Raw genomic sequence first — 25,499 nt, forward strand, 5'->3', positions numbered from 1 at the left:
TTTTACGGGGCTCCCCCTTCAATTCTTGCGTCAGCTGGACGGATGAGCTTTACGTAAACTGCGCGCGTGCCATACTTCGCGATACGAGAACGGGGTGGGTCTCGTACTGGAGGGAGGTCAAGATCTCGATGTCGCCCCCGAGTGAAGAGGGTCATCCTGTCTTGCTCAGTATGTGAGGAGGCCCGTGGTGCATTTCAGAGACCTTCGGCACATCAGCTGCCGCGAATGCCCCTCCCCAGAGTGGCGCGCAAGTCAGGATAATGTGCTCGAGACTTCGAGAATTCAAAGCAATACGCAAAAGATGGTATTTATATGACTTTTATTTTAATATCGTTTTAATATTGAATATGTCACAAGATTTAATGACCAAATTAGTCATTTACATTTTTCAAAGGTATCTAAATATAAAATTGCTAAAAATCCAAATACAGATAGCAAGCTACAAATAATATTTCTTTTGTTTCTGGGGTGGGTAGGAATGGAAGACGTTAGAAAAGGATGCTTCTGTTGGCTGAACAAAGATCAGAATGAAAGAGGAATTCATTAAAATGCCCCCAGTGCAAAGAAACACACTCGACTTCGAGATGCTGTTTTCGTCACATCTCTTCCTGTACAACAATTTAAAAAACTGTTTGAAACGCGGGTCCTCGGTGAAACACCCGGTCCTCGACCCTGGCCGGGGACCGTGCGAAAGGACGTCACCCTGGGAGGGACCCTGGAGTGGCTGGTGAGGACCGCAGAGGCATCTGGTGTGGCCAGAGGTGTGGTGTCAGCGATGCTCGATCCTTGCCCGCCCCCCACCCGCGCAGTCGGACCCGGGGGAGCAGGCGTCCCACTGCCCTGCCATCTCTGCTCACCTGCGCCCTGACAGAGTGAGACAAAGCAGCGTCCCGCCTGCTCAGACAAGGAGGCAGGCACTGTGTGGACAGGAGGAAGGGGAGCGGGGGCCCTTCTGAGTCAGTAGAGCAGAGACTCTCCCAGTTCCAGGAGAAGTCCACATGCAGGTCTAATTGCTAGCTGAAACAGACACTTGCTATTTAAGAAATGGAAAAGCCCGCTTGTGCCGGGAGCTCAGCGTGACCCGAAGACCAGCCGTCACCCCATTCTCCCGGCGCCCCGGGCATAAACTGCACGCAGTCCCGCGTCTCCAAAACCAAGAGGTTCGGGGATGAGCAGACGAGAGGTGACTCCTGAAGGGGCACAGCCTGGGACACACATCGCCGGCTCCCCTTCCTAACTTTAGTAAGATACTAACCTCAAAGCAATGCACTCATTTAAACAAATGGCATAGTTAAAACTATTGACTAAGCCCTAAACATTTCTTCTGAGAAATCGAGCCATAGCTTTTCCAATCTGCTTGTTCAATATGGGAACAGATTTTAAAGAGAATGACATGATCAATCCTCTGCCCCAAAGAATGGCCCGTCATACCAACCGTGGTAAAGAGTACACCTGTTTATTAAAAGGAAAAAAAAAAAAAAAAAGAAATGTACATTTTTGTTCTTCGTTTGTTTTAAGAAATTTGATCAAGTTGCAAGGAAATGTCTGGGCATGGCTATGTACATCCTCAGCAGGGCCGTCGGGCAGTGAAGACGGCTGGGCGGGGTGCCTGTGTTCTGGCCCCTGGCACTGCTCATCAAAGCCACTGCCACTCAGGCTTCGGTCCCGTGGAGATGTCCCCGGCTCCGTTCCCCAAGAGCCCCCCAGCCTCGTGGCCGTGAGCCAGGGGCTGGCCTGCCCCTGAGGACTGCGGGACACGGGGTGGGCTCTAGGGCCACCTGGCCCCGGCAGGCAGGCTCTGAGCTACGGCGACAGATTGGGGTTGGAGGCCGGTGTCATTGCTGCCCTGATTTCTTCTCCTTCTGGAAGCTGAAGCTTGTACGTCTGTTCAGTTTTCTTTGTTTTTGAGCAAAATAGTCAGCCCGGGCAGTGCTTGCTCGTGATTCCAGGATGTAGTTCACCTAGAAAGCAAGAGGACATAGTCCAGTCACTCGGCAGCCTCCCCGTTCGCCCAGGGCGAAGAAGGGAAGGGCCCTGACCCAGGCTGGGAGCCCAGGTGCTCTCTTGTGCCCGGAGCCGAGTCACCACAGCAACCTGGCAGGCTGGGACGGAGCCCGCTTTAAGCCGGAAGATGGAGGCCTGGAGGGGACAAGTGGCTGCTGCGGGCCTTTCAGCCACCAGTGGTGGACCTTTTCTGATTGCAGAGCCTGTGCTCCCTCCTCAGCACATGCTGCCTTCCGGAAGGCTGTGCGCCAGGCTTCCTGGTTCTGTTCGCCTGCTGTGCAGTCCTGGGCCTGCACAGGACTTCCTTGAGCCCTGCTTTCCTCGTCTGGAAGACGAGAACATTGCAGGGATGAGAAACCAACTGAACCAAGGCTCTGAACGCAGCCTCCCCCTCCCCGCCCCCAAAGGTACAGAGCTTCTACTTACGGGATTTCCTCTACTGCCCACGAGCACCCTGCCCACCTGGACTCATCTGATAAAAAGGAATGAGCCTCAGGGAAGGGCACCTCGCTGACCAGGATCACCCAGAGGCAAGGGTCAGAGCTGGGAGGGTCCTCTGTGGGGAGCACACAGCTGGGACGCACCCAGGTGGCAGCTGCACACGGTCAATGTCTGCAGCACCTCCGGCACCCAAGCACCTCCGTGTCTGAGCCTGGCCCCATGCTTGGTTCAAGAGACTGGGGAAAAGTAAGACATGGTCCCTGCTCTGAGGCACTCACAGCCTGGTGAGTACCCAAGAGCATGACAAGTGTGACACCCGAGACAGAAGGAGCACGAAAGAATGGGGTAATGATCAGGGAGACGTGGGGCAGAGACGTCTTGCAGAGGGAATGAGCCAGTTGGGTTCTGAGAGAGAAATAGGGGTCTGGGGTGTACAAGGGGCAGGGGAGAACCGGCACGTGTCCCAGCGCAGCAGCGGAAGACAGCGAGGGATCTGTGGAACCGAACAGCTTAGCGGCCGGTCCAGGGGGGCCGGGAGGAGCCAGGGAGGGCAGTGGTGCCAGGATCAGGCCTGTGCCACAGTGTGGACCGTGAACTCCAGGCTGGGCAGCGTGGTGGTGGCGCTGCTGGGGTGCTCTGCAAGGACCAACTCATGGAACCTTCACAAGAGCCCACGACATCGATGCCGTCATCATCCCCTTGTGCAGATGAGAAAATCAAGGGCACAGAATGGCGGTGCGTTTACTCAAGGCCACAAAGCCAACAAGTGTCTGCGCCGGGATTGCCCTTGATTAACATGCTTCTAGTCTCCCAGGCCCCTGGCCTCCAGAGAGGCGTGCCCCCCCCCCCCCCCCCAGATACCATTCCTCCCACTGCCCCTGCCGCCCTCTGGCTGGGACTTTTTTTGAACAAACACCTTTCTCTTCACTCTCAAGTATCTAAAAGTTATGCTAGGAAACCCAAGTATTTTGACTCCATCGACCAGCCACCACTTCCGTTGATTCCCCTCTGAGGGCCCCACGTCCCACACCCTAAGCGGGCGAGGGCCGCGCTGACTGTGAGAAAGGAGTCAGGGGTGTCGTGGGGAAGCGGTGCGGGATGGATGCCTCACAGACACGGTGTCCCCCTCCAAACTTCCTGCTCTGACAGTCGCCAGCAGCAGCAGGCGTTAAGGACTGGTGTGTGAGTACAGAAGGCCTGACATGCTTGGCCCACTGCCTCGCTGAGCTACCAGCTGAGAGCAATAAATCATGAGGACCGCGGGGCCGGGCTGACGATGTGGGACACTACAATGCATGGAAATAAGAGGTTTTATCATTCTTAATAAGAGCAATCTTTGGATTATACTGTTTGCACACTCAGCCAACCTAGTGTTTTCAGGGTATTTTTGGCACACATAACTTGACAAAAGCATTTAAAAATGATCCTTAACTAGCCAACTATCTCCTAAATTTATTATCTTCAGTGCTTTGTGATAATCACATAGATAATTTTAATGGAAGATTAATGTAATAATCAAAAGATAAAAACGCCCTTTGGTCTGCCATTAGTTGGTTAATATGCTGTGGCTTAAAACTGGCACAATTTTATGCACTATAGAGTGTTTCACTTTCAATGCATTTTACAGCTTACGGCATAAAAATATAGGGAGTTTTCATGGTCAATAAAGCCACAGCCTCCATCACTCGATCACGAGAAGAACCCAATTTGAAGAGACCAATGATTCCTCTGAGGTTCATCTCGAAGCCTGCAGAATTAGGGACCACACATGGCTTAGCTCAGTTACAGCTCGGGGTTGAAGGGACAGGCCCGGGACTCCTTCGGGCTGGGGTTCAAGCAGAGGCTCCAACCTTAGCACATTCTCTGGCTTTGGGCCTCTATTTCCTCATCTACAAAATGGGTATGATAATGTCTACACTCTGCAGGGCAGTCGTGAAGATTAAATAATTACATACAATGTCTTGTATGCCGTTGGTGTTCAAGAAATGAGAGACATTAATGTTTCCACACGAGAGAAGAACATGACGGGATAAAATCACTGGACGGAGACTGCCTGTTTGTAACATCTTCTTTCACATTGGCCTCTGGCCCGTATCTCCTCCCTTCAGTTTCCATCAAAAGCTCTCATTTTATGCAAAACTTCTGAATTCTAGAACCACCACATGCAGTACTTGAGTCTAAGCCTGACACCTGGAAGAGCCTCCGATGGGAACATTTCTGGCAAATTCTGGGATGCGGGGCCGGGGCCTCAGTCACTCGGTGCCGGTGCAAAGCCCGCAGTCACTGTGGGGATGGCAGAGAAGGCTAAGTATTTAAATTGCTATAAAAATCAGAGACAGAAAACATGAAATTTAATCTTCCATCAGGATCATGACCATTAGCTCTCTAAGTAAATCAGGTCTGGGCTCGCTGTGACTCTCCTGGAGTCTCGGGCGTGATGCAATATTTCTGCAAACATTTTCATATGAAAACAGACATTTCAGGAGAGGCGACAGGCCTCAGGGATTTTGCAGAAAAGCATCTGCTTCGAGGGAGCATTTGGTCCTGGAAAATGATTTCTCTGCACTTGCTCTCGCAGAGCCTCGGACTGAAGTCATAAACCCGTGTTTCTGTCATCAATCTGCTGTTGTGAAAATTATTTTGATGTCAAACACAGGATTATAATTTTACTAGAATCCTTCTCAAGTCTTGAATATTTTAATGCTGGCTATAAAAAAAGGCCAGCCCCTGATGGGGTAATGGAATATTTCTTTACCTGGTCCCCGAACACTGCACAAGTTCCCTGTGCTGTCTGGTGACAATCTGGCAAGTTAACTATTAGCTTGCTGGTTTCAGGCACCGCAGCACGCCCCGTGTCCCCACCACCTGGTCCGAGGGGGGCCCTGGTCCCGACTGTCCCCCCTACCAGCTTTATCCTTCCATGTCCATCTACTACTTTTGGAAATCTTTGGCAGCCATGAGGACGTGGCCTCGAAATGTCTCTGCAAAACAATGCCATTTCATGGAAACCTCTCTTTCAACTCCTCAAGGGTGCACACATCCGGGGGCTCAGGAGCCCAAGTTCTGGAAGCTGCCAAACCTGCGGTCAGGTCCAGTTCTGCCATTCATTGTCCTGGCTAAGATCTGTTTCTGAGTCTCAGTTTTCATCTAGGAAATGGGATGAAGTGGGAAAGATTTTTACAGTATCGTCTTGCAGAACCATGGAGATTCTGCGAAAGAAGGTAGATAGTGCTGAGCTCAGGTCCTGTATTCTGCAAGCCCTCAAGTACAGCTTAGCTACTTTTATTATTATTACTTGACGGCTTTCACTCTCAAGAGGAGAATGAACACTAACTTAGGTAGGTTTACACGACCTCATTTGACCCCTGTTCCAGGAGCCCTTTGCTGCGGTGGGGCAGGGTACCTACCATTATCTCCATTTTACAGGCAGAGAAACTGAGGCCCTGAGAGGTGATGTGACCAGCCAGAGTCACACAGAGTTACCAGAGTCACCCTCTGGCTGTAAGCCCTGCTCCACCCAAACTAAGCAGCTCTGTTGTTGCTATCTGTTCCGTCTGTGGAAGATTCGGCTTGAAGAAAGCACTTTTGGTTTCGAGAAGTCTGAAAACCACTAGTCCAGGGCGACTCAGACTGTGGTGCACAGACCGACAGCCTGGGCAGGACCTGGGAACCTCTTAGAGATGCACTGTCTCGGGCCCTACCCCAGCCCTCCCAAGACCCCAGGGGAGCTCTTCTCAGCCCGTCTCCATTTTGCAAGGTTCTGCGTGACCTGACCTTTCTGCCCCGCTCTGCTCCAGCCATATGGGCCTGGGTGACACCCCCCAGCCTCACACGCTTGCCCTGCTTCTCCGCCCTCCACAGGCTGCTCCCGGAGATGCGTTTTCTCTCTCCCCACCTGGTAAAATCTGTGCCTTTCATCTAGCCATCAGGGTTCAGCTCTCCACCCGTCCCCTCTACCCCTGTCAGTTTACCTTTTCCACATCCACGTGGTACCTTTGTGACTGTTTAACAATCTGTGTAATTTAATGTTTAACGTGTGTCTGCTCTGACAGAGGAAGAGCTTTCTGGGGGCAGGGCGGGGTCTGTCACCGCAGCATCCTGAGTGCTAGCCTGGCACACAGAAAGTGCTCAGTGGGCCCGGCTGAGGTCCAGTAACATAGGATTGTACCGTCAAGTTGAACATGTTTATGACAGGTTGCTAAAATTACCTTGAATACATTAAGTGTCTCCACACAAGAACAACAATCTCCTTGGAGCCCGTTCCTGGAGCCTCAAGGAGCTCCTGACAATGGATAGGAGGAGAAAAATGGTGCATAAAAAGGATAAATACACGAAGAAGCAGGATTACTGGAGGAGGAAGCCCCAGGGGCTCCGCTTTGGCTGACGTGGGTGTGGAGCCCTGTCCAGTGCGGGGAGGAACACTCACCTTGAGTACGATTTCGTTGACGGTAGCAGCGTCAGACTCAAAGTAGAGGTGTTTATAGTCATGATTGCTTAGATACGTGAGTTTAAATATTGCATGACCTGGAGAGAGAGAGAGAAAAGGCAATGAGGGGGTTCTGGTGACTTCCCTTTGGGGAGGCCCTCACATATTCTCCCCTTGTCATTCCAGTTCAGCAAGAGCAAGTGAAGGCGGTGAGGCCGAATGCTCCCAGGAGCAGTTCATTTTTCTCATCACAGGCCAGGGAGAAAATGGACAGTTAAAAAAAAAAGAAATCAAATGGCTAGTTAGGTCTCCTTCCACTCTGGAGCGTGTTCAGGGCATGCCACATTAGGAAGGCTGTGCAGAACTACGTCTATACGGTGAGTACATGGAACAGGTGGCAGTTCTAAGGTAGATGACCAGTTAACCCCAAACGATTACCGTGAAAATAAAACTGTGCTTAAAGCCAAACGAGCAACAGGAAGGACAGAGGCTGCCGGCAATGCCATCGCAAGGCTTTTCTGTGGCTCCGGCTACAGCAGGGAAGGGCAGTCCTGGTCTTGCGACCCTGAGTGGAAGCTGCTCCTGGACCTCTGGTCACTTCTATCCTAGAAGGACGGCACTTCACCCAGCTGTCCGACCTTGGGGGGCCAGACCCTCTGAACACACAACTCTTTCCCAAAATCAAGTTCCTGCACGCTCCTTTCCTACCACCTTCAGGATAACCTTGTCATTTCTGGGACTGCTTCCTGTCCAGCCTCCCCTCATGCTGCCCTCCTGTGCACAGGCCAGCCCCCGTGGCACTGCACACGCCCACCAGCCGAGGCCTGGGGCATCGTCTCTCACTGACCAGTCCGGAAAAGACCTGCTGACCCTGGGTCACACGGCTCACCTGCTCCCTCCTGGGGCGAGTCTTCTTAGCTATACTCCTAGATACCCTTCTCATGCAGGCCTCCTATAATACATGCGGCCTATATTGTCCATGACACCTGCAGACAGGGGTCATGTGCCTGTCCTTCGGGCCAGATGTGCCACATCCCCTCCTCTAAACAGAGATGCCAGCCTGTTTCAGTCCCAAGTGAAGCCCTCCCTGGCCCATCAGCACGTGCTGTCCTTGAGTTGTGGGAGACCCTGTGGCACTCTAAGAAAGTCCTCTTGCTCCTTAAGCTATTTTGAAGTCGGTTTCCATTACTGGCAACCCAATGAGCATTGCTTCCGAGAGACATGCAGTCAGTGCTCAGCAAAGTTCCCAGACTCAGGAGCGGCCGGTGACCTCCTCCTGCAGACAGCCTCAGAAACAACCTTCCCTGGTCTGCTCTGTAGACCTCAGTGCTGGTGAGATTAAGCATATCCTTTCTAATAGGCCTTCTCATCCGTTTTGCTTTTAATTGAAACAGCCCTGGTCATAGTTATTAATTAATAATATATCACCCACATTACTGTAAGTTCACTTCTTTCCCGGAGAAATCTTCTTGGGGACTTTATTTACAGTAGCTAATTCTTCAGATCTCCAAAAATAAACTGATATATGTTGTACATTTGTGGCCAGGAAAGTTGAGCTGCTGGTATTTTATCCTGGAAACATCATTATGATATACTAATTGTGACTATAAATTCTATATTGAAAAAATTAGCTAATAATTTCTGAAAAACCTCACTTTCAGTTACTTGACAAATTTAGCCTGATTCTAAATCATGGTACTAAAATGTTAGAATTCCTAGCCAGAAGCTAATCTTTCCGTTAATATGTAAATGACTTGTTTCTGATAAGAAAGTGAATCTCACATAAAAAGATGTATCTGTATGTATGGTGTGTGTTCCTTTGTCTTCACAGGACCTGCTTTGGAAGAGTAGTCTTGATGGTGATATCACTGTGTGGAAGAACAATGCAGTTAACCGTTGGCCATGCTGTGATCAAGTAGGGACATCCATGAAGGTCACAGGGCTGTGAAGGACAAACAGAGACACGCCCTCCAGGAGGCCTTACCGCTGACACCTGGCCATGACAGACACAGACACCAGGGCCTGGGGCTAAAAAGGACCAGAAGGTCTTGGGGAGGCCTGTAGACCTGAAGCTTCAGGGTTCACTGACCACTTTGATAAGGGATCTCATGGACGGTCTACACCACCTGCTCCCACTCATCACTGGCAAAACAAAACCAAACCTCAAGATGCCAGACGATGTTTTGTCCCAAAACTGAAACGCTATAAAAACCTTTTCTGCACTGTTTAGGGAGAGCCAAATCTATACATGGCAATATGTGATATGCAGTCTGCACCGGCTTGCGGGAGCCTCTAGAAACCCGGACACTGTCCTTTTGGGATCACACTGCCTGTGGAGCGTATCGACTGCAGGCTGATAGAGGGGAGGTCTGCAGCTCATCTGTACAACGGTCACATGAAAAACAAAAAGAAAACATCCCAAGTCTCCTGAAAGGCTGCGTATTTGGGCCAGGTGAACACAAGCACACTAACACCTGTATTTTGCTGTACTGGGGGGCTGCGTGTGTTCCCTGCTTGTTCCCGGTGCCATTCCAGAGCTCCAAGGAAAAGTGAAGCCGACAGGAATGATGAAGAGTCCGCCACTCACCGCCTCTCTGAAGCCTCTGATTTATTTGTCCTTTCCAGGGAAAGCATTCACATCACAGAGAGAAGAGAACACTGAGAATGTTATCTAGAGTACTTGTATTTGAATTTCAACGAATCAGCCCTTTTATGATTATTACAGAGCCACAGATGTTAATAACTGGGATGCGGTGTGGGGAGACGGTGACAGCACAGCCCCTTCTTACTCTGTGGGAGAAATCCTGAGGGACAGCTCTAGTGTATAAGCTCAGGTTAAAATCAGCAGCCATGGTTTCACTTATACTGGAGCCATGGGCTACGGGGTCAGCTCAATCCAAGTGAGAGTTTTTGCTGTGAGGACTGTTTTGTTTGGTGGCCAGTTTTACTCAGTTCAGGACCTGCCAGCAGCACAGACTTGTCCAAGAGCCAGAGGAATGAACAGAGAGCCGAGAATAATGAGCGCCAAGAGGGTGCTGAGCGCAGGTTGCTGCTGTGGAGACCCCAGATGGAGGTGGGTGGCCCAGGCAGGGAAGGGTCATCAGAGTTTCTTGGAGGAGCTGATACTGGAGCAGTCTTAAAGGAAGACGGGGAGTCAGCTGGGTAAAGGCAGGGGTGGAGAAAGAAGCACCAGGGTCAGGACAGAGGTACGGGGGCCAGAGGCAGTACACCTCCGGGAGACCCGAGCAAGCTCACAAGCAGCGGGGCAGGCAAGAGATGACACACGGCAGACACAAAGTGCTGGAAATGCTGGATTGGCCAGCTCAGGGAGCCCCTAGTGGGTTGCAAAGCTGGGCAGTGAAGTAAATGGTCAAACTGTGCTTTTGGGTGTTCACCCTGGCTCCCAGGGCCAGGAGGCAGGGAGACCAGCAGCCAGTCACCCAGGTAGGAGTGTATGCGGTTTTGAGCTGCACAGGGGGCAAAAAGGATGCCGGGAAAGGGACTCACTTGAGAACTGTAGAGAAGATAACACTGGCAGGATTTGGGGATTGTTTTATGACAGAGTAGCAGTTAATAAGCAGGATTCACACTTGTGTAATTTCATGGAGTCCAAAACCTATATATTAAGGTATAACAAGTTCGTTGACCTCTTGCTGGAAACAAATCCATCAATAGACATGAGTTATACATACTACATGGTAAATTTCCACCAGAGGCAGAAGGGAAGAAGGAATCACTGGCATTTCAATACCAATTGAACAGGTGTTCAATTAAAAACAGAATAAGAAAAGTCTGTTATCAAATCTTTATCAGCCTCAGGCACCTCCAGGCTCACCTTAGGTAAGGGAGGAAGGGGGCGGATGACCTCCTGAGCTGCAGCCTACCGGGGCATCTGTCCTGGGATGTTGGTGGGAATCTGAGCTGGGTAGGTCATCCACATCCTTGAAAACTCAAAGAGCATCCGCTTTCATTGGGGGGGGGGGGGTGGTAAGCCAGAGGGGCAAACAGTCTTTGTAAAAATGTCAGCTGAGAAAAAATTATCTATCAGCATGATTGAAAAGAAAATGCAAAATCTAATACTTCAATCAGTCTGAATTATTTTGCTTGGATTGCTAAATTGTGTTTGGAAGCTAAGGCATGACAAAAAGCCTGGGACACAGAGGGGAAAGTGTGAGCTCTGGATTCAGACGGACGAGGGAGTTCCAGCGGCAGGACCGGGGCAAGGCACCATCCCTCCAGGTGCCCAGGTCTGCCCCGAGGCATCTCACGTGGCGCCCGGATACAGTGGGGCTCCGTGGGCGGTGGCGACTGTTCTTACAAATGTGATGGAACCGATATCTGAAGAGAAAATCCTCATTATTTTGAAGACTATGTTTTTAATTGGGTCGCCTCTGAGATTTGCTTTTAGTGTTGTAGAAAGAAAATGAAATATAATGGGGCATAAAATGGGCACCTAAGCTATGGTCACATGCTCAGGGCAGACACTGAAACTATACATATGCTTCTGAACACTGAAAGGGAAATCCGGATATGTAAAAATGTATTTACATTATACATTTTTTCCCAAGTAAAACAGAGAAGATGGAACGGAACGCCAAACAGAAACTAATTAGCAGCACAAATGTCAGAAGTGGAAACGCTGGAGATTTCGTGCTCTAATTTCCCTTCTGTGTCATGAATTTTAACTTAAACAAGAGGCGGTGCCAGAAAAACAGGTTCCTCTGGTCGTTCAGAGGGTAATGACCAGAAATCACTCCCAAAAAGCTGATGTCACACGAAAGTCAGGTCGGTGTGAGGGCAGAGGGACAGGAGCTTCTATGGTCTGCCAGAAGTGCTCCCAGATCTCCTCTGCAAATGGGATGGAGATTACTGTTTGAAAGGAGCCCCCTTCTAACATAACCTGCTGGCATGGACTGTGGTTGGCAATAACTGGGCAGAGCTGCCTTTTCAATCCGAGCCTGCAGTCCACCTTTGTGTAAAACACCCCAGGTGTCACCAATGGTCAGGAAAGCCAAAAACAAACATTCCTTCTTCTCCTTTTCAATTAAAAACATATAAAGTGTATTTTAAAACTATTAAAAATTTAGGGTGATTGGCATTGAGGGCACCTGTTGGGATGAGCACTGGGTGCTCTATGGAAACCAATTTGACAATAAATTACATATAAAAAAACTACTAAAAATTTAGGAGAGAGGAAAAACCTCCACAATCTGCCCCCCATTAATACCAATACCCAGCGTGATGTCTATGGTCTTTTTTTTTTTTTTTTTTTAATCATTCCCACATGTCTGTTTTCACATAGCTGTAATCTGACAGGATCCCACAATTTGGGACCTTTTAAAAAAATTTTTAAAATTTTTTAGTTAACATTTTACCATAGCCCTTTCCCTGCTGCTACATAGTCTCTACAACTATGTTTCTCAATAGCTGCATTTTATTGCCACAGGTAGATGTGTATCAGGGTTCATGCTCTCTCTCATGGGCATTTAAGACACTTATAAAATTGCCAGTATTATAAACAACACTTTGAGGATTTGGATTCTTTCTCCATTCCTTTCCATCAGGCATGGATTTTTTTTTTTTTTAAGAGGATAGATAATTCTAATTTTACTCAGAAGAAAACAGGTTTTTTTTTAAAATTGTGGTAAAATTTACCATTCAACCACTTTTAAGTGTAAAATTAAATTGTATTAAGTACATTTACAATGTTCTGCAACCACCACTGTCCATTTCCAGAAATTTTTCATCATCCCCAATAGACACACTGTACTTACCAAATAGTAACATCCTTTCTCCCTTCTCACCATCTCCTGGTAACCTCTATTCTCTATTCTACTTTCCGCATCTTAAGAGATTGCTTATCCTAGGTGACACAGAGCGGGGGAATCATACAGTATTTGTCCTTTTGGTTTGGCTTATTTAGCAGTTTTCAAGGTTCATCCATGTTGTGTACCATGTATCAGAGTTTCATTCTTTTCAAGGCTGAGTAATATTCCAGTTTATGTACACACCACATTTTTCTCCATTTACCTGGAGATGGGACATTCGCATTGTTTCTACCCTTCAGCTACTGTGAATAATAGCTGAAGCTGCGATGAACACTGATGTGTACCTATTTGAGCCTCTGCTTTCAATTCTTCTGGGTCTATACATAGAAGCGGGACTGGTGGATCATATGGTAACTCTGTGTTCAACTTTCTGAGCCAAACCGTTTTGTGCTGCACCATTTTACATTCCCCCCAGGATTGCACAAAGGTTCTAATTTCTCCACATCCTCACATTTGTTCTTTTTTTCTTTAATATCGGCCAACCCAATGGGTAGTGACTAATGATGTTAAACATCTTTTCATGTGCTTAGTGGCCATCTGTATACCTTCTTTGGAGAAATGTCTATTTGAGTCCTTAGGTCACTTTTGAATTGGATTGTTTTTGAGGAAACTTGAGTTTTAAGGCATTTGTAATTTGTATTGCCCAAGATTATCCAATATGTAAGTGGCAGAAATAGCATTCAAAAATCTACGGGGTGGGGTCCCAACCCCTTGCTGTCTTTATAATTCTAAAAGGCCTCCTTGCAAATCAGTGCATCCTAGCCAAAATTTATTCTCCCCACCTGTGGGCCCAGAGAAGGAAGACAAACATTTATAAATTATAACAGCTGCTGCAGCATGGATACTTTTCAAAACTGGGTTTCCAGGGTCTGCTCGTTTCTGGTTCATCTGGCCTGGAAGGAAGTAGGAAGCTCTTACTGGATTTCTTGGGGAGAAACAAATGGGAACACACCGTTCTTTTAGGTAAAGCTGTACCTTTCTATAGATCCTGGGGGAAAGGATGGGCTGGGATTCTTTGGTTTCTGGGTGCAAACCCCCTCTGGATCCAGGCTCCACTGTAAGCAGCAGTTCTGAGCTGCTTGTGGGAACTTCAGGTCAATGTAATTCAACTGGCAAAGGCTGGTGCCTCTTCCCCAGCACTCCTACAGTGGCAGAGGACCAGGGACTATAATGACCTCTTTGACCTCTAGAGCAGGGACCTTGTCTGACCTACTTACACTTCTGCCTGCATCTTTCAAACCTTCTCTCTCTTTGGCTCCTTCCTATAAACATAATTAAAGCCCTCTGATTATAAAAACTCCCATGGCAATGTGATTCCCCTCCTTCCTCTAATTTATTGAAAACACTCTTGCTAAGGTCACTGTGACCTTTATGTTGAGAGGTCCAGTAGATACTTCTCAGCTTTTAGCTTGCTTGGCTTCTCAGCTGTATTTGATACTTCTCCCTGAACTCCTCTCTTCCCTGGGCTTCCACGGAACCACGGTCAGCAGATTCTTCAGTAGCCTTCTCCAGCCAATCTTCTTCATTCTTATTTTGTGATCTTGTCCTTCACCTGTCCTTTAAATGGTAGTCTTCCCAGTCCTATGCTTGACCCTCGTTCCTTCTGACTCTGCATTCCTCCTCTTTCAGGTTTGCTCCTTAGGTGTTAATTACTACTCATGTTGATGACCTTGAAGCAGAAATATGACCTAGACTTTTCTCCAGAGTTTCAGAGTCAGCTGGCGAGGAGAGCTGTCACCTTCCCATGGCCTACAGTGCAGCATGTCCTGAATCAATGTCAACATTTCCCTTTAAACCAAAAACTGTTCCAGGCATCCAGTCTCCTAAATAGCTCTCTCACATAGTCACCTTCCACCCCCTTCCATCCTGTGGTCATCAGTCTTCACCCAGGTCCTGACCATCAGTTGCCTCCCCTCTGGTTTTTGTACTTTCGATCATGTCTTCTTCAGATTCAAACACCCAGCCACAGGAGTCATCCTTTTGTAACACACATAACGGCCCTAAAACACTGCGCAGCTCCATTTCCTGTTGTCCTAACAGTGAAGTCCAAACTTAAGATGATTTTCAAGACCCTAGATCGGCAGTTCTCAAACTTTGGTCTCAGAATCCCTTTACGTCATAAACATTATCGAGGAACCCAAAAAGCTTTGTTTGTGTGAATTACATCGATATTTATTGAATTTGAAATTCAAACCAAGAAATTTAAAAAATATTTAATTCATTAAAAATAACAAACCCATTACAAGTTAATATAAACAATGTATTTTTTTTAAATGCAAAAACCCTGGGGTTTCCCCAAACAAAAAAATTCTAATGAGTGGCATTAGTTTATATTTTTGAAGTCTCTTTAATATTAACAGCAAACAGTGGGATTATCCTATCTGCTCCTGCATTTTGTCTGCTGTGATATACTGTTTTGGTTGAAGCATGTGAAAAAAAGCCAGCCTCACACAGATATGTTTTTGGAAAATATAAAAATATTCTTTTTTGCAATATTTTAATTTTCTTCTTTGCAAATATTCTTCTTTGATACTATACCAAATTTGATAAATAGAGTGGCCGCAATGTGGAATTTAAAACCACATTAATAAGCCTGTATTCTCTTACATTAAAATCCACTGGTCTGACACTTTGGTTTTTGGTCTGGCAATTTCTGGAAAATACTGGTTCATGGAGTTATGCAGGTAGTCCAAATGTTGACATGTTTCATTATACACAAATTATCACAAGAAAATTCCAGTCTTTCACATTTACCACTGATCCCATCAGAAAAGTCTTTAAGCTCTGAGAAACGAAGCCCAGTGACAGATACAAGTTTCCCAAAATTCTGAATTTTGTCAGAAATTGTCACCTGAAATCTCGAATTTCATCATTGCAATAAAATATTATCATTTACTTTCTTTGAAGTGAAGGGCCTCTCTCCTTCATTTTCAGGAAAATGTCTGCTAAATACTCAAATTTGAATAAGCATGGTTTGTCAGTCTTTCTTTCACGTAAAGATGGTGTTCCGTGAGATCAATGGCTAGTTCAGCTTGCAACTCAAACAACCGTATGAATGTTTTCCTTGAAACAAGTATTCTACTCCCACATGCAACAGAAATGCCTTTGTGTACGTTAGGAAATGAATTCACAACAATGGTTTATGGAGTCTTTTGATTCTTCATGTGCAAGTTGTTCTAACAAAATATATGGCATTTTAGTAATCAAGTACTGGCTGAGTTTTACCCTTTAGCTTTTAGAAAGGTAGATAGGCAAGAAACATCTGGGCTTTCTTCCACAGTTTGCAATAAGTCTGAGTTTCCAAGTACTCTTGGGAGCTAAATTATAACAAACACATGAAATACCTTCTATCCAGAATCCTTAGAGCAGACAGCTAGGGTGACCTTTGTGCAAAAAAAACCTTTTCTAATTTTTAGCATTAAAATTCCACATTACAAAATTTCCTTCTGTATTAGAGTATAGGGAAAATAAATTCCTGTGTTATGTTCACCTTTACAGGTATGGAATATTATGATTTTTTCAGGATTCAAAAGGCTCTAAGTCTGGCACAAAATAGTAGCCTGCTGCCATACTACTCTGCTTACTGAGTTTTTGGACTGCTTTTTAATAGTTTTTCTTTGGTTTCATTTTTGGTCAACTCTTGTAAGTTTTCACTTCCCACGGTCTTCATTAAGTTGTCATTCTTTCTCCTCCTCTTCCAATTTCCTGCATTTAATATTCTTTAGGAATAAAACCCATAAAATCAAGCATGGTTGAAATGTGTTAAAAAATAAGACTTTATATAAGGTCTGAGTTGGGGCTACGGATATACCCTTCCACGAAAGCAGCCCAGAAGTTTAGGTGCCTTGGCTTTGTGTCAGTGGCAGAGAGAAGAATATAAACCTCTATTACCATTTGTACAGTTGACCACTCAACAGCATGGGTTTGAACTGTGTAGGTTCACTTATAGCTAGAGTTTTTTCAGTGAATCTATACACTTATGGTATCAACAAATACAGTATAGTATTATAAATGCTATTTTCACAAGCAATCCTTGTGATTTTCTTAACATTTTCTTTTCTCTAGCTTACTTTATTGCGAGAATACAGTATATAATACATACAACATACAAAATGTGTTGATGGACTGTTTATGTTATCGGTAACGCTTCTGGTCAACTGTAAGCTATTAGTAGTTAAGTTATGGGGGAGTTAAAAGCTATACATAGATTTTTGACTACGTGGGGGTCAGTGCCCCTAATGCCCCATGTTGTTCAAGGATCAACTGTATATAACTTTGGAGAAGTTAAATAAATTCTCTGAGCCCCAGTTTCCTCAGTATTATAAAATGGGAATAATATCAGCTTCACAGTGTTGATGCTAGGATAAAATCAGCTCGAATTATATAATAAATGTATATAAAACCTCATCGAGCTGTTATACACATTAAATAGTGCATATAAAGTACATGGGGACACTGCCTTTAGTAGTTTCCCTCTGTTTTTTTTTACTTCCATTCTCTAAGACCAGCAAACTTTACCTGAAAAGGAAATAGTAAATATTTTAGGTTTTTCAGGCCAAGAGGCAAAATTAAGGATATTCTGTAGATACTTAACGAGGAAAAAATTTCCAAATTTTTTATTGTCAAAATGTGAAATATAATGATCAAATATAATGATCAAATCAAATTTTTGGGGGGTGTAATACAGTCTACCAAAGAGAAGGATAGAACTTTTTGAGGGTGGTGAATAACTTTCCTTAAATGGAAATTCAAAGTCAGTATTCCCTATCAAATCAATTGCAAATGTTCACCTGTAAAAACCATGCTTAGCTCACAAGTGGTAGGCTGGATTTACCTTTGGGCCATAGTTTGCCAATCCCTGCTCAAACAGGTCTCTCTTGTTTATTTCCTTTTTCTTGGCTCATTCCATGCAGTTGCTAATAATGACATTTTGAGGGCAACTTGTGTAGATCTGAGTTTTTATCTGGCATTTTCCCCCACTCCAGCCTTAACCTTTCTTGCAGGAAAGGCTTAACAGCAACACATTCCTTCATCTTTTGAGTGTCTGAAAATGTCTTTATTTCACCTTTATTTCTGAAGGATCCTTTCACTGAATATAGATAGAATTCTAGATTGACAGGTTTTCTTTTAGCACTTTAAAAGATGTCACTCCATTGTCTTCTGAATTGCATTAGTTCTGATGAGAAGTCAGCAATCATTCTTGGTTTCTCTGGCTGCTCTTAAAATTTTTCTCTTTATCACTGGTTTTCAGCAATTGGATTATGATGTGCCTTGATGAGGTTTTCTCTGTATTTATCCTGTGTGGCCTTCACTGGTCTTCCAAGATTGGTGGATGATATTTTAAATCAAATCTGGAATAGTTTTGCCTTTCATTCCCGAGACCTAAATTACCTGTATGTTGGAACACTTGATATTATCCCATAGTTTGTTCTTCTCATCAATTTTTTGTCTTCGTGTTCTAGGCTGAATAGTTTTATTGTCCTGTCTTAAAGTTTACTGATTGTGGGAGGCAGATTCTGAAATGGCCCCGAATGATCCTGTCTCCTGCATTTCATATCGTGTCATCTCCTTGTCTTGTGTGCAGGCTAGACTGTGTGACTTACTTCTGATGAGTAAGATACAACAAAAGTGTATTTCCTTTTTTTTTTTTTAAGCAAAAGTGTATTGCTAAGCCACTTCTAAGATTAGGTTGTAAATGATTGTGACTTCTTCCTTGCTAGTAGTACTCTTGTATTCTTAGTTATTTTGATGAAGCCAGCTGCCATCTTGTGAGCTCCTCTATGGAGAGTACCGTGTGGCAAGGAACTGAAGGTGTTCACAAAGAAATGAACTCTGCCAGCAACTACTCAGTGAGCTTGGATGCAGATCCTGCCCCAACTGAATCTTAAGAGGATTGTGGCCCTGGTTGACACCTTGACTACAACCTTGTGAGAGACTCTTAGCAATAGGACTCAGCTAAGCTGTGCCGGATTCCTGACCACAACCCTGCGAGGTAATACACGTTCTTGTTGTTTTAAGCCACCAAGTTTTCGGGCAATTTGTTATACGGCAATAGACAACTAACACAAGGACCTTTTAAGCAAATTTCCTAATCTAATTGCATCAGTGTTGATTCAGGTATTGTATTTCTCAGCTCTAGAACTTTCATTAGGTTCTTTTTAAGTAGTTTACATTTCTTTTTGAGTTCTTGTTTTTCTTTAAATCTTTAAACACATTTCTAATAGCTGTTTTAAAGTACTCTATTTTAAAGTGCTCACTTGCTAGTTCTGTGATCCCTGCCACTTCTTGCTGTTTCTATTGATTGACTTTTCTCCTGGTTACAGGACACATTTTCCTGCTTCTTTGCATATCTAGTAATTTTTTATTGAATGCTGGACACTATAAACATTACATTGTGGGTTTTTTGCATTCTGTCATCATCCTTTAGAGAATACCGGATTTTATTCTAGCAGCTAGTTAATTTACTTGTGGATCATTTTCATCCTTTTAGGACTCCCTTTAAAGCTTTATTGGGCAATCACTAAATATTGTACACGTGAAACTAATATAACACTGTGTTAACTTAATAAAATTAAAATAAAAACTAAAAAAAAAAAAAAAAAAGCTTTATTAGGCAAGGATTAGAGCAGTCTTTAATCTAGGGGTAGTTTAGCCTTACTCCTAAGCCATGGTCTTTCTGGAGTCACTGCCTCAAGTCCTGTAAGCTACAAGTCCTGGAAGCTCCCCTCTCGTTGGTCAGAACTCCAGATGATAACGCCCAGTGGTCGAGCTTTACCAGGCTTGTGAGGTCCCACCACAGGCACGCACAGCTTCGTATACAACAAAAGATTCCAAGGTGTCTTTCTGGATCTTTTTCTCAATGTACCTTCCTCCTCTCTACATTTAATTTATTGTAAATTTCAGCCTCCTCCAACTCTGATTTCTGTCTCCAAGCGTGGTGAGCCTGTTATACTCTCCTTGGGAAACCCTGAAGAAAGCTGAAGTGATAGTAAGTCTCACCTCATTTGTTTCCCTTCTCCCAGGGCTCACAGTCCTGTACTGCCTGTTTTCCAGTGTCTGAAAACAGTTTCTTATATTTTGTACAGTTTTCCAGTCATTTATGATAGAAAGGCTAATCCTGTAGCAGTCACCCTATCCTGGAAGTTGCCTATGGGAATCTTGTATGCCATACATACTTTGATTTTAATGAAAGAATGGCTTACTTTTTCCATGTCTATGAGAATAACTTAAAATCTAAGCACCCCATTTATTTATTATGAAACACAATTTGGAGCTTGGCAGGAGGCAAGGGAAACCGATTTTTCCTATCATTTATCCAGCTGAGAAATCTTTCACATAGTTTTTCAGTAGGGAACAGTCTCTACCCTTACCCTCTTCTCAATTAGGAACTCTTCTGATGTTAAAAATCAAGAAAGAAAAAATCTGAAGAAATGGTAATCAAAATATAGGAAAGTGGAAAATGTAAATGTATGCAAATTTCCTATTATACCTGTTTTGTTCTTACGGGTCCATAACACCCAAGTCAACAATTAAGCAAAAACTTAATAGCAAAAGGACGGCTTTTCCCGGGAGGGAAAAAAGTTGATACCCCACACGTTTTCTACTCTAACAAATATCAATATTCCAATTGACACAAACATATTCTTTGTTCATCAATAAGTCCTAGGGAAAAAACGAAGTAAGTTTACAAAGAAGATAACGAAAACCCATTGGATATCTCAGCACCAGCCAATTTTCCTCAGAAACACAATCTTACACATTATGTAGTTAGCAAACACGCCCCCAATAGCTCCTATGAGCAACTGTGGTACACGATAATGAATATGGGAGATGTGTTGTTCTTATCACCTGTCTGGGGCTCAGAGCAGAATCTCCTGCCTCCTAAATTCATAGAGTGTTGACCTTCCAGAGACCACACACTGTACCAAAGCACCTCTTTTCCCGGAACTACAGAGACAAGCACACTGGTCCCATCTATCATATGCTGAGGGCAAACTGCAATAGTAGGTTAAGAACAAGACGTTGGGTTTGCCTTTTCACTACAACCTTGAGAAGTTCTCCGTTATGCTTCCATATCTCTTTGTTGAATGGCCACACTTGCTCTTGGCTGATTCCAAATTCTAGAAGCAACTTTTAAATGCTTAAGGTGCCAGACGGAGTTAGACAGTCATTGAGCACTGACGTTAGCCCCTGGACAGCGGCTGCTGGATCTCTAAAGGATGCAGATGGGAGCATACACAAGCACGCTTAAGTGCAAACATCAGGTGTCAGTTAATGACCAGGTCAATGGCACACACGCTGGGTTGGTTCCCACTGGCTGAGTTCTCAGGGGCCTGGCCAATGTTATCCAGCCCCAGAGAACCGTTCCCTGAAGTATAGTGATGGCCTATTTAAAAGCAGATCACAGCTTGAGGTTACTGGAAACCAAACTGGGTCAGAGAACCTAAGAATACAGCCTGGCAGTAGACGATGCACGCTGGTCCCACACTTAAGAGTTTTCCCCCACCTTTATTCTCTGGCACACCTCGGGTCCTTTCCTCCCACACACTTGGAAAATGGAGGTGGTCCCCCTGGTTGCCTAAACCCATCTCCCCAGCAGCTTCCTTGTTTTGGAAGGAGATGATAAATAAATCAAAATGCACTAAGCAGCACTTCCACAGGCACTCGCCTCCTCCACTGAACGTGCACCTCATCAATCACACTATTGTCTGCTTGAAAGGCGAGCCTTGTAAATGTCATATCCACTCAGGCCCAAGGAGAGGCGCATCCAAATGCAGCAAGGAGTTTTAATTGGATAGTGTAATTAAACTAAAAAACCCCAGCAGACTCCCTTTGACAGGATAGATGAAGACCCCTTTTAATAGGGCTAGGAAACATATCTGTTAAAAGGATGAGGCACTGCCTGCTCCTGATTGTGCTCCAGAGTACTCTTATGAAAAGGCAATTCAATAACTGGGGCATTTACTATGTTAGAGTCCATTGTGTTCTGTAATCTAGCAGTACTTACCGTATTTGATCTGGAACTTATGAAATAAGCCCTCGTCAGAGAGTAAAAACACTACACGGCCCATCCACCTGATGTCTGGAATGCCCGGGCCTCCTGGGAATCAACAGAGCCTCAGGACAGCCTGTGGCCTTCCTGGGCTACAGGTCCGTGTGAGTATAAAGGCCAGTGCCTTACTTACTGGGGCCTACAGCACGCGGTGCGGTCAAGGCCATCCACCCACTCATCCAGGGGCTGCAGCTCTTTCATCCAGGGGTGGCTAACGTCCTCCTCACTTCTCTTTCATTCTCATGAGCAACTAAAGAATGACAAAATCCTTGGGTATCTCCTGCCATAGGAACTGGAATGCCTGTCACATCAGTGTGTGCGTGCGTGTGCGCACGCATGTGTGCATGCGTGCATGTGCATGCTTGTTCTCTGCTAGCATGACTACCCCTGTCAAATAGGAAGAAAAGAAATCAGCGGATCAGAGGATTCAACATATGGATCGGGGTGTACCCAAGTGGATTTTAGTAACAAAACCCGAATCCTTCTGTCACTCTCCCTGTTCTCTCTCCTTTGTTGGGACAGGGGGTGGGGGATGCACACACAAGCACATTCAAAGATACACACACACACACACACACACACACACACACACATTAAAGGCCTGCAGCTCCACAAGCAAGGTCACAGAATTAGTGAGGACACATGAAGACGTTTGTATCTGTGCGGGGCCGTCTTACAAGCAGACCAGAACAATCCCTTTCCGAAGGAATGCTAGTGTCCCAAGGGCAAGGTCAGGGAACTCAGCCTTTGGGTGGATCAGGAGAGCCTCTGAGCTGGGGCTGAGGTGGGGTACCGAGAGATTTCAGACTTCCCCATCTGTAGCTTTCCAGAAACAGTGAGATGCTTTACTTTATGTACAAAACCCTGGGCCCTCAGACTGATTTTTCTTTTTTAAGGATGGTGAAGGTTTGTTTGATGACTGCTTTTACTCCTCCATAAACCCTGCTTGGAGCTCTGTTTGCGAACCTCTGAACAGTCTTAATACTGGTGTTTCACTATGAGTTGATGAACCCATTAAGGACATATAAGCGAATGCTTATAATCTATGAAAACTGGATACTGAATTAAACCATCAAATACCTTTAGGTTTAAATGAAAACTACATAAAAGCATTTCAGCCATCAATTTGGCTATCACTTCTGGCCAGTATGAATTCTGCTGGAAAAGCTATTTTCGTGCAGATGTGGAATTCAATGGGAAAGACTGACTCGTGTACCAACATCAATCAAAATGTCGACTTCCCTGGCAGCTCTCAACAGTAAGGCAGGTTCAAAGGTCACAGGATAAAGAAAAAAGCCAAGCTCTGGTTCAGCTCTAATATCTCCTCGGTAGAAGTCTTGCAAAAGTACCCCCTTCTGTATTAGCCTTGCTTTCATTAATCTTCTTGCCATCTTCTTTAACTAGTCATGCAGAACCGCTCGATAGCAAGACGTATAATGGGGAAGGCCCTGTGCCTATTACCGCGTTAACATTCTCTTAAGCCCCAGTGTAACAATGGAACGAGAAGGCAAAGGGAATCTGCAACTGCAGGGTGCGGTGCAGGCAATTCAATTACAGCCTGGGCTTACCTACGTACTTCGGACCTATAAAACACGAGAGGCCTTTGTGTCTAACTGGCCTGGTCATTAAGGTGGCTGAAGATCACAACAATGCTGATCTTTTTTATTTAAGCTAAATCAATGTGGACAAATCATTATTCAGTAGCTTTAATTTAATTAGTAAATTAAATACACTACTTTACAGATCTTGTCAAGTACTTATGAAAAGAAAGATTCATTTAAGCGGGAGGTCACCAATAAGCCCAGCTAATTTAACTCATAACCTTAACTGAGTCTCATCTCAAACATCCAGCAGGTTCTATTCACGAGGGCCTGACAGTCTCTCGCAGTTGTGGTTAACTCAGGACAAAGAGTTCCTATCCTGTATCCACACACTGTTTTGGACAAACAAAACAAAACAAAAACAAAAAACAACAAGAAAAAAAGCCAAATAAGCAATCCCCCACCAGCATCAACAGAATCAGATTTCCTTTAAATTATACTATTGCAAGAGAACATAATCAGGTTACCTCTATTATGTTGCTTCCTTAAGATTTTCTATTATCTATACTTAATTGAGATACAGCGCTCTTTTCAGCTATAAAGACGACAGCTACTTTATTAAGGTTTAAATCTGATTTCTTAATGATAGGCTGCTTCCCTTGAAGCCTGGAAACCTGCACAACCTTCTCATGATAAACGCAGACCTGGCATGGTGGAGGCTGGTACCTCATTTAAATCCAGCCTGAGAGTCTCTGAAGGGCGCTAGTTTAAAAAAAAAAGGTGCCTTGCTTTTGTTTCAGCAATGGAGTTTGAGGCTGACACTTAAAAAGAGAGCCCACTGCATCTAAAGCCTAGGTTTGGACCTGTAGAAGGACGGAGAATTATTTCTCTGAGATAATTTAGCCATGGTAGTTTCTGATACGGAGACATTCTCCCCTCCTATGTGTCATATACATATCTGTTCACTTACGATGAATTAAAATTAATTCATCTTTTAGAGGTTTGTGACATCCTTCAAAACAGCAAAAGGTATCCTAAGGAGTGGCAAAACCAGACTAAGAAGTCACTGATTGCAATAATAATGACAGCGTGCAGCCTTTCTTCCCCCCTCCCGACCTGGAAAGGCAGAATTTATTCTCAATTTCTCTGGGCTTTTGATACACAGATTTTCTCAACTAACTGGTGAGAGTCTATATTTATACGTACAAATTTCTTCTAAGGCATGTATCTATTTAGTCATTAAGTTCCAGATCCTTAAACACTCACAGGGACAGAGCAATAAATCTTCCCTCTGAGAACACAGCCTAAGACGGAGAAGTTAGGAGAAGGAAAGAGAGCCATAGAACTGCTATTTATGGAGCACGGCCGCAGAGTCCAGGTCTTTCTGACCCACGGTATGTGTAATTACAGGTCTCGCTGCGGGCACTCCGTTGCTCAGACCCTTTGCCAAGTCCTCTATTCACATACTTTTTGGATATGGTGTCAGTTAAACTTGAGCTGCGTTCCTTATGACGACCAAACGACCAAATTAATGGTTTGACAGAGGCTTTCTCAATAAACACTGCAAACTGGCCATATTCGAAGGCTTTAAAAACCATTTCTTTTCTGCTCAGAATTCTGACAAACATGTCTCAAGACAGACCAGGACAACTTCATTATCCTTCCAACACTTACTGCCTTTTTGTAAAGAAGGCTGTTTAATAACACGTCTGCTGTTTTCACAACTACATTATTCCAGTTGGTCACACGTTCCAGTCTTCGGCAGGACGCTTGTGTTACGAGAGATAAAAACATGAAAAAGGAAATATATTGCAGAAATCAAAAACCTTATCTACTTCTAGACTCTCTCTCTTTGCCATAATTCATTCAAGAAGGCCCCCAGAATAATTTTTGATGTAAACTCAGCTACAAACATATATCACTATGCTGATAAAAATCACAGGCTAAACTTGGGAAATATAGTGACTTTCATTTCTTGAGTGCTGTTAAAATAACTTTTTTCTAAGGTTCAACAGACACAAAAGATAAAAAGGGTTACCATTAATCCTTTAAAAAAAGAAGAGGAAGAAACAGCCCCATAGATTAATTCTGTGGTCTGATGATGGTCTTGAAGATGAACTTTTTAGATTAAGTCACTGAATTAATTTGATGAAGATACTGGAAATCATAAAAAAAAAAAATAACACAGCATCAAGCTGATTCAGTTA

The 25,499-nt window shown here is 44.6% G+C and overlaps 1 protein-coding gene across 6 annotated transcripts in view; it reads right to left on the reverse strand.

Moving 5' to 3' along the window:
• Positions 1-302: 302 nt before the first annotated feature.
• MAPKAP1 (MAPK associated protein 1) overlaps positions 303-25,499 on the reverse strand; it is a 245,077-nt gene continuing 219,880 nt past the window's right edge. For 3 of the 6 annotated variants that reach the window (XM_040482325.1, XM_040482323.1, XM_040482329.1), the window contains 2 exons: positions 6,872-6,969; positions 303-1,961 (listed from right to left, as the gene is read on the reverse strand). In XM_040482325.1, the coding sequence (XP_040338259.1) occupies positions 1,836-1,961; positions 6,872-6,969 (224 nt within the window). In that variant the 3' untranslated portion in view covers positions 303-1,835. The remainder of the gene's footprint in view (positions 1,962-6,871; positions 6,970-25,499) is intronic. The other 3 variants (XM_040482324.1, XM_040482327.1, XM_040482326.1) reach the window with 1 other exon arrangement.

Source organism: Herpailurus yagouaroundi, unplaced genomic scaffold (genome assembly GCF_014898765.1).
Source record: "Herpailurus yagouaroundi ecotype Mexico unplaced genomic scaffold, PumYag 160, whole genome shotgun sequence".
Taxonomy (NCBI): domain Eukaryota; kingdom Metazoa; phylum Chordata; class Mammalia; order Carnivora; family Felidae; genus Herpailurus; species Herpailurus yagouaroundi.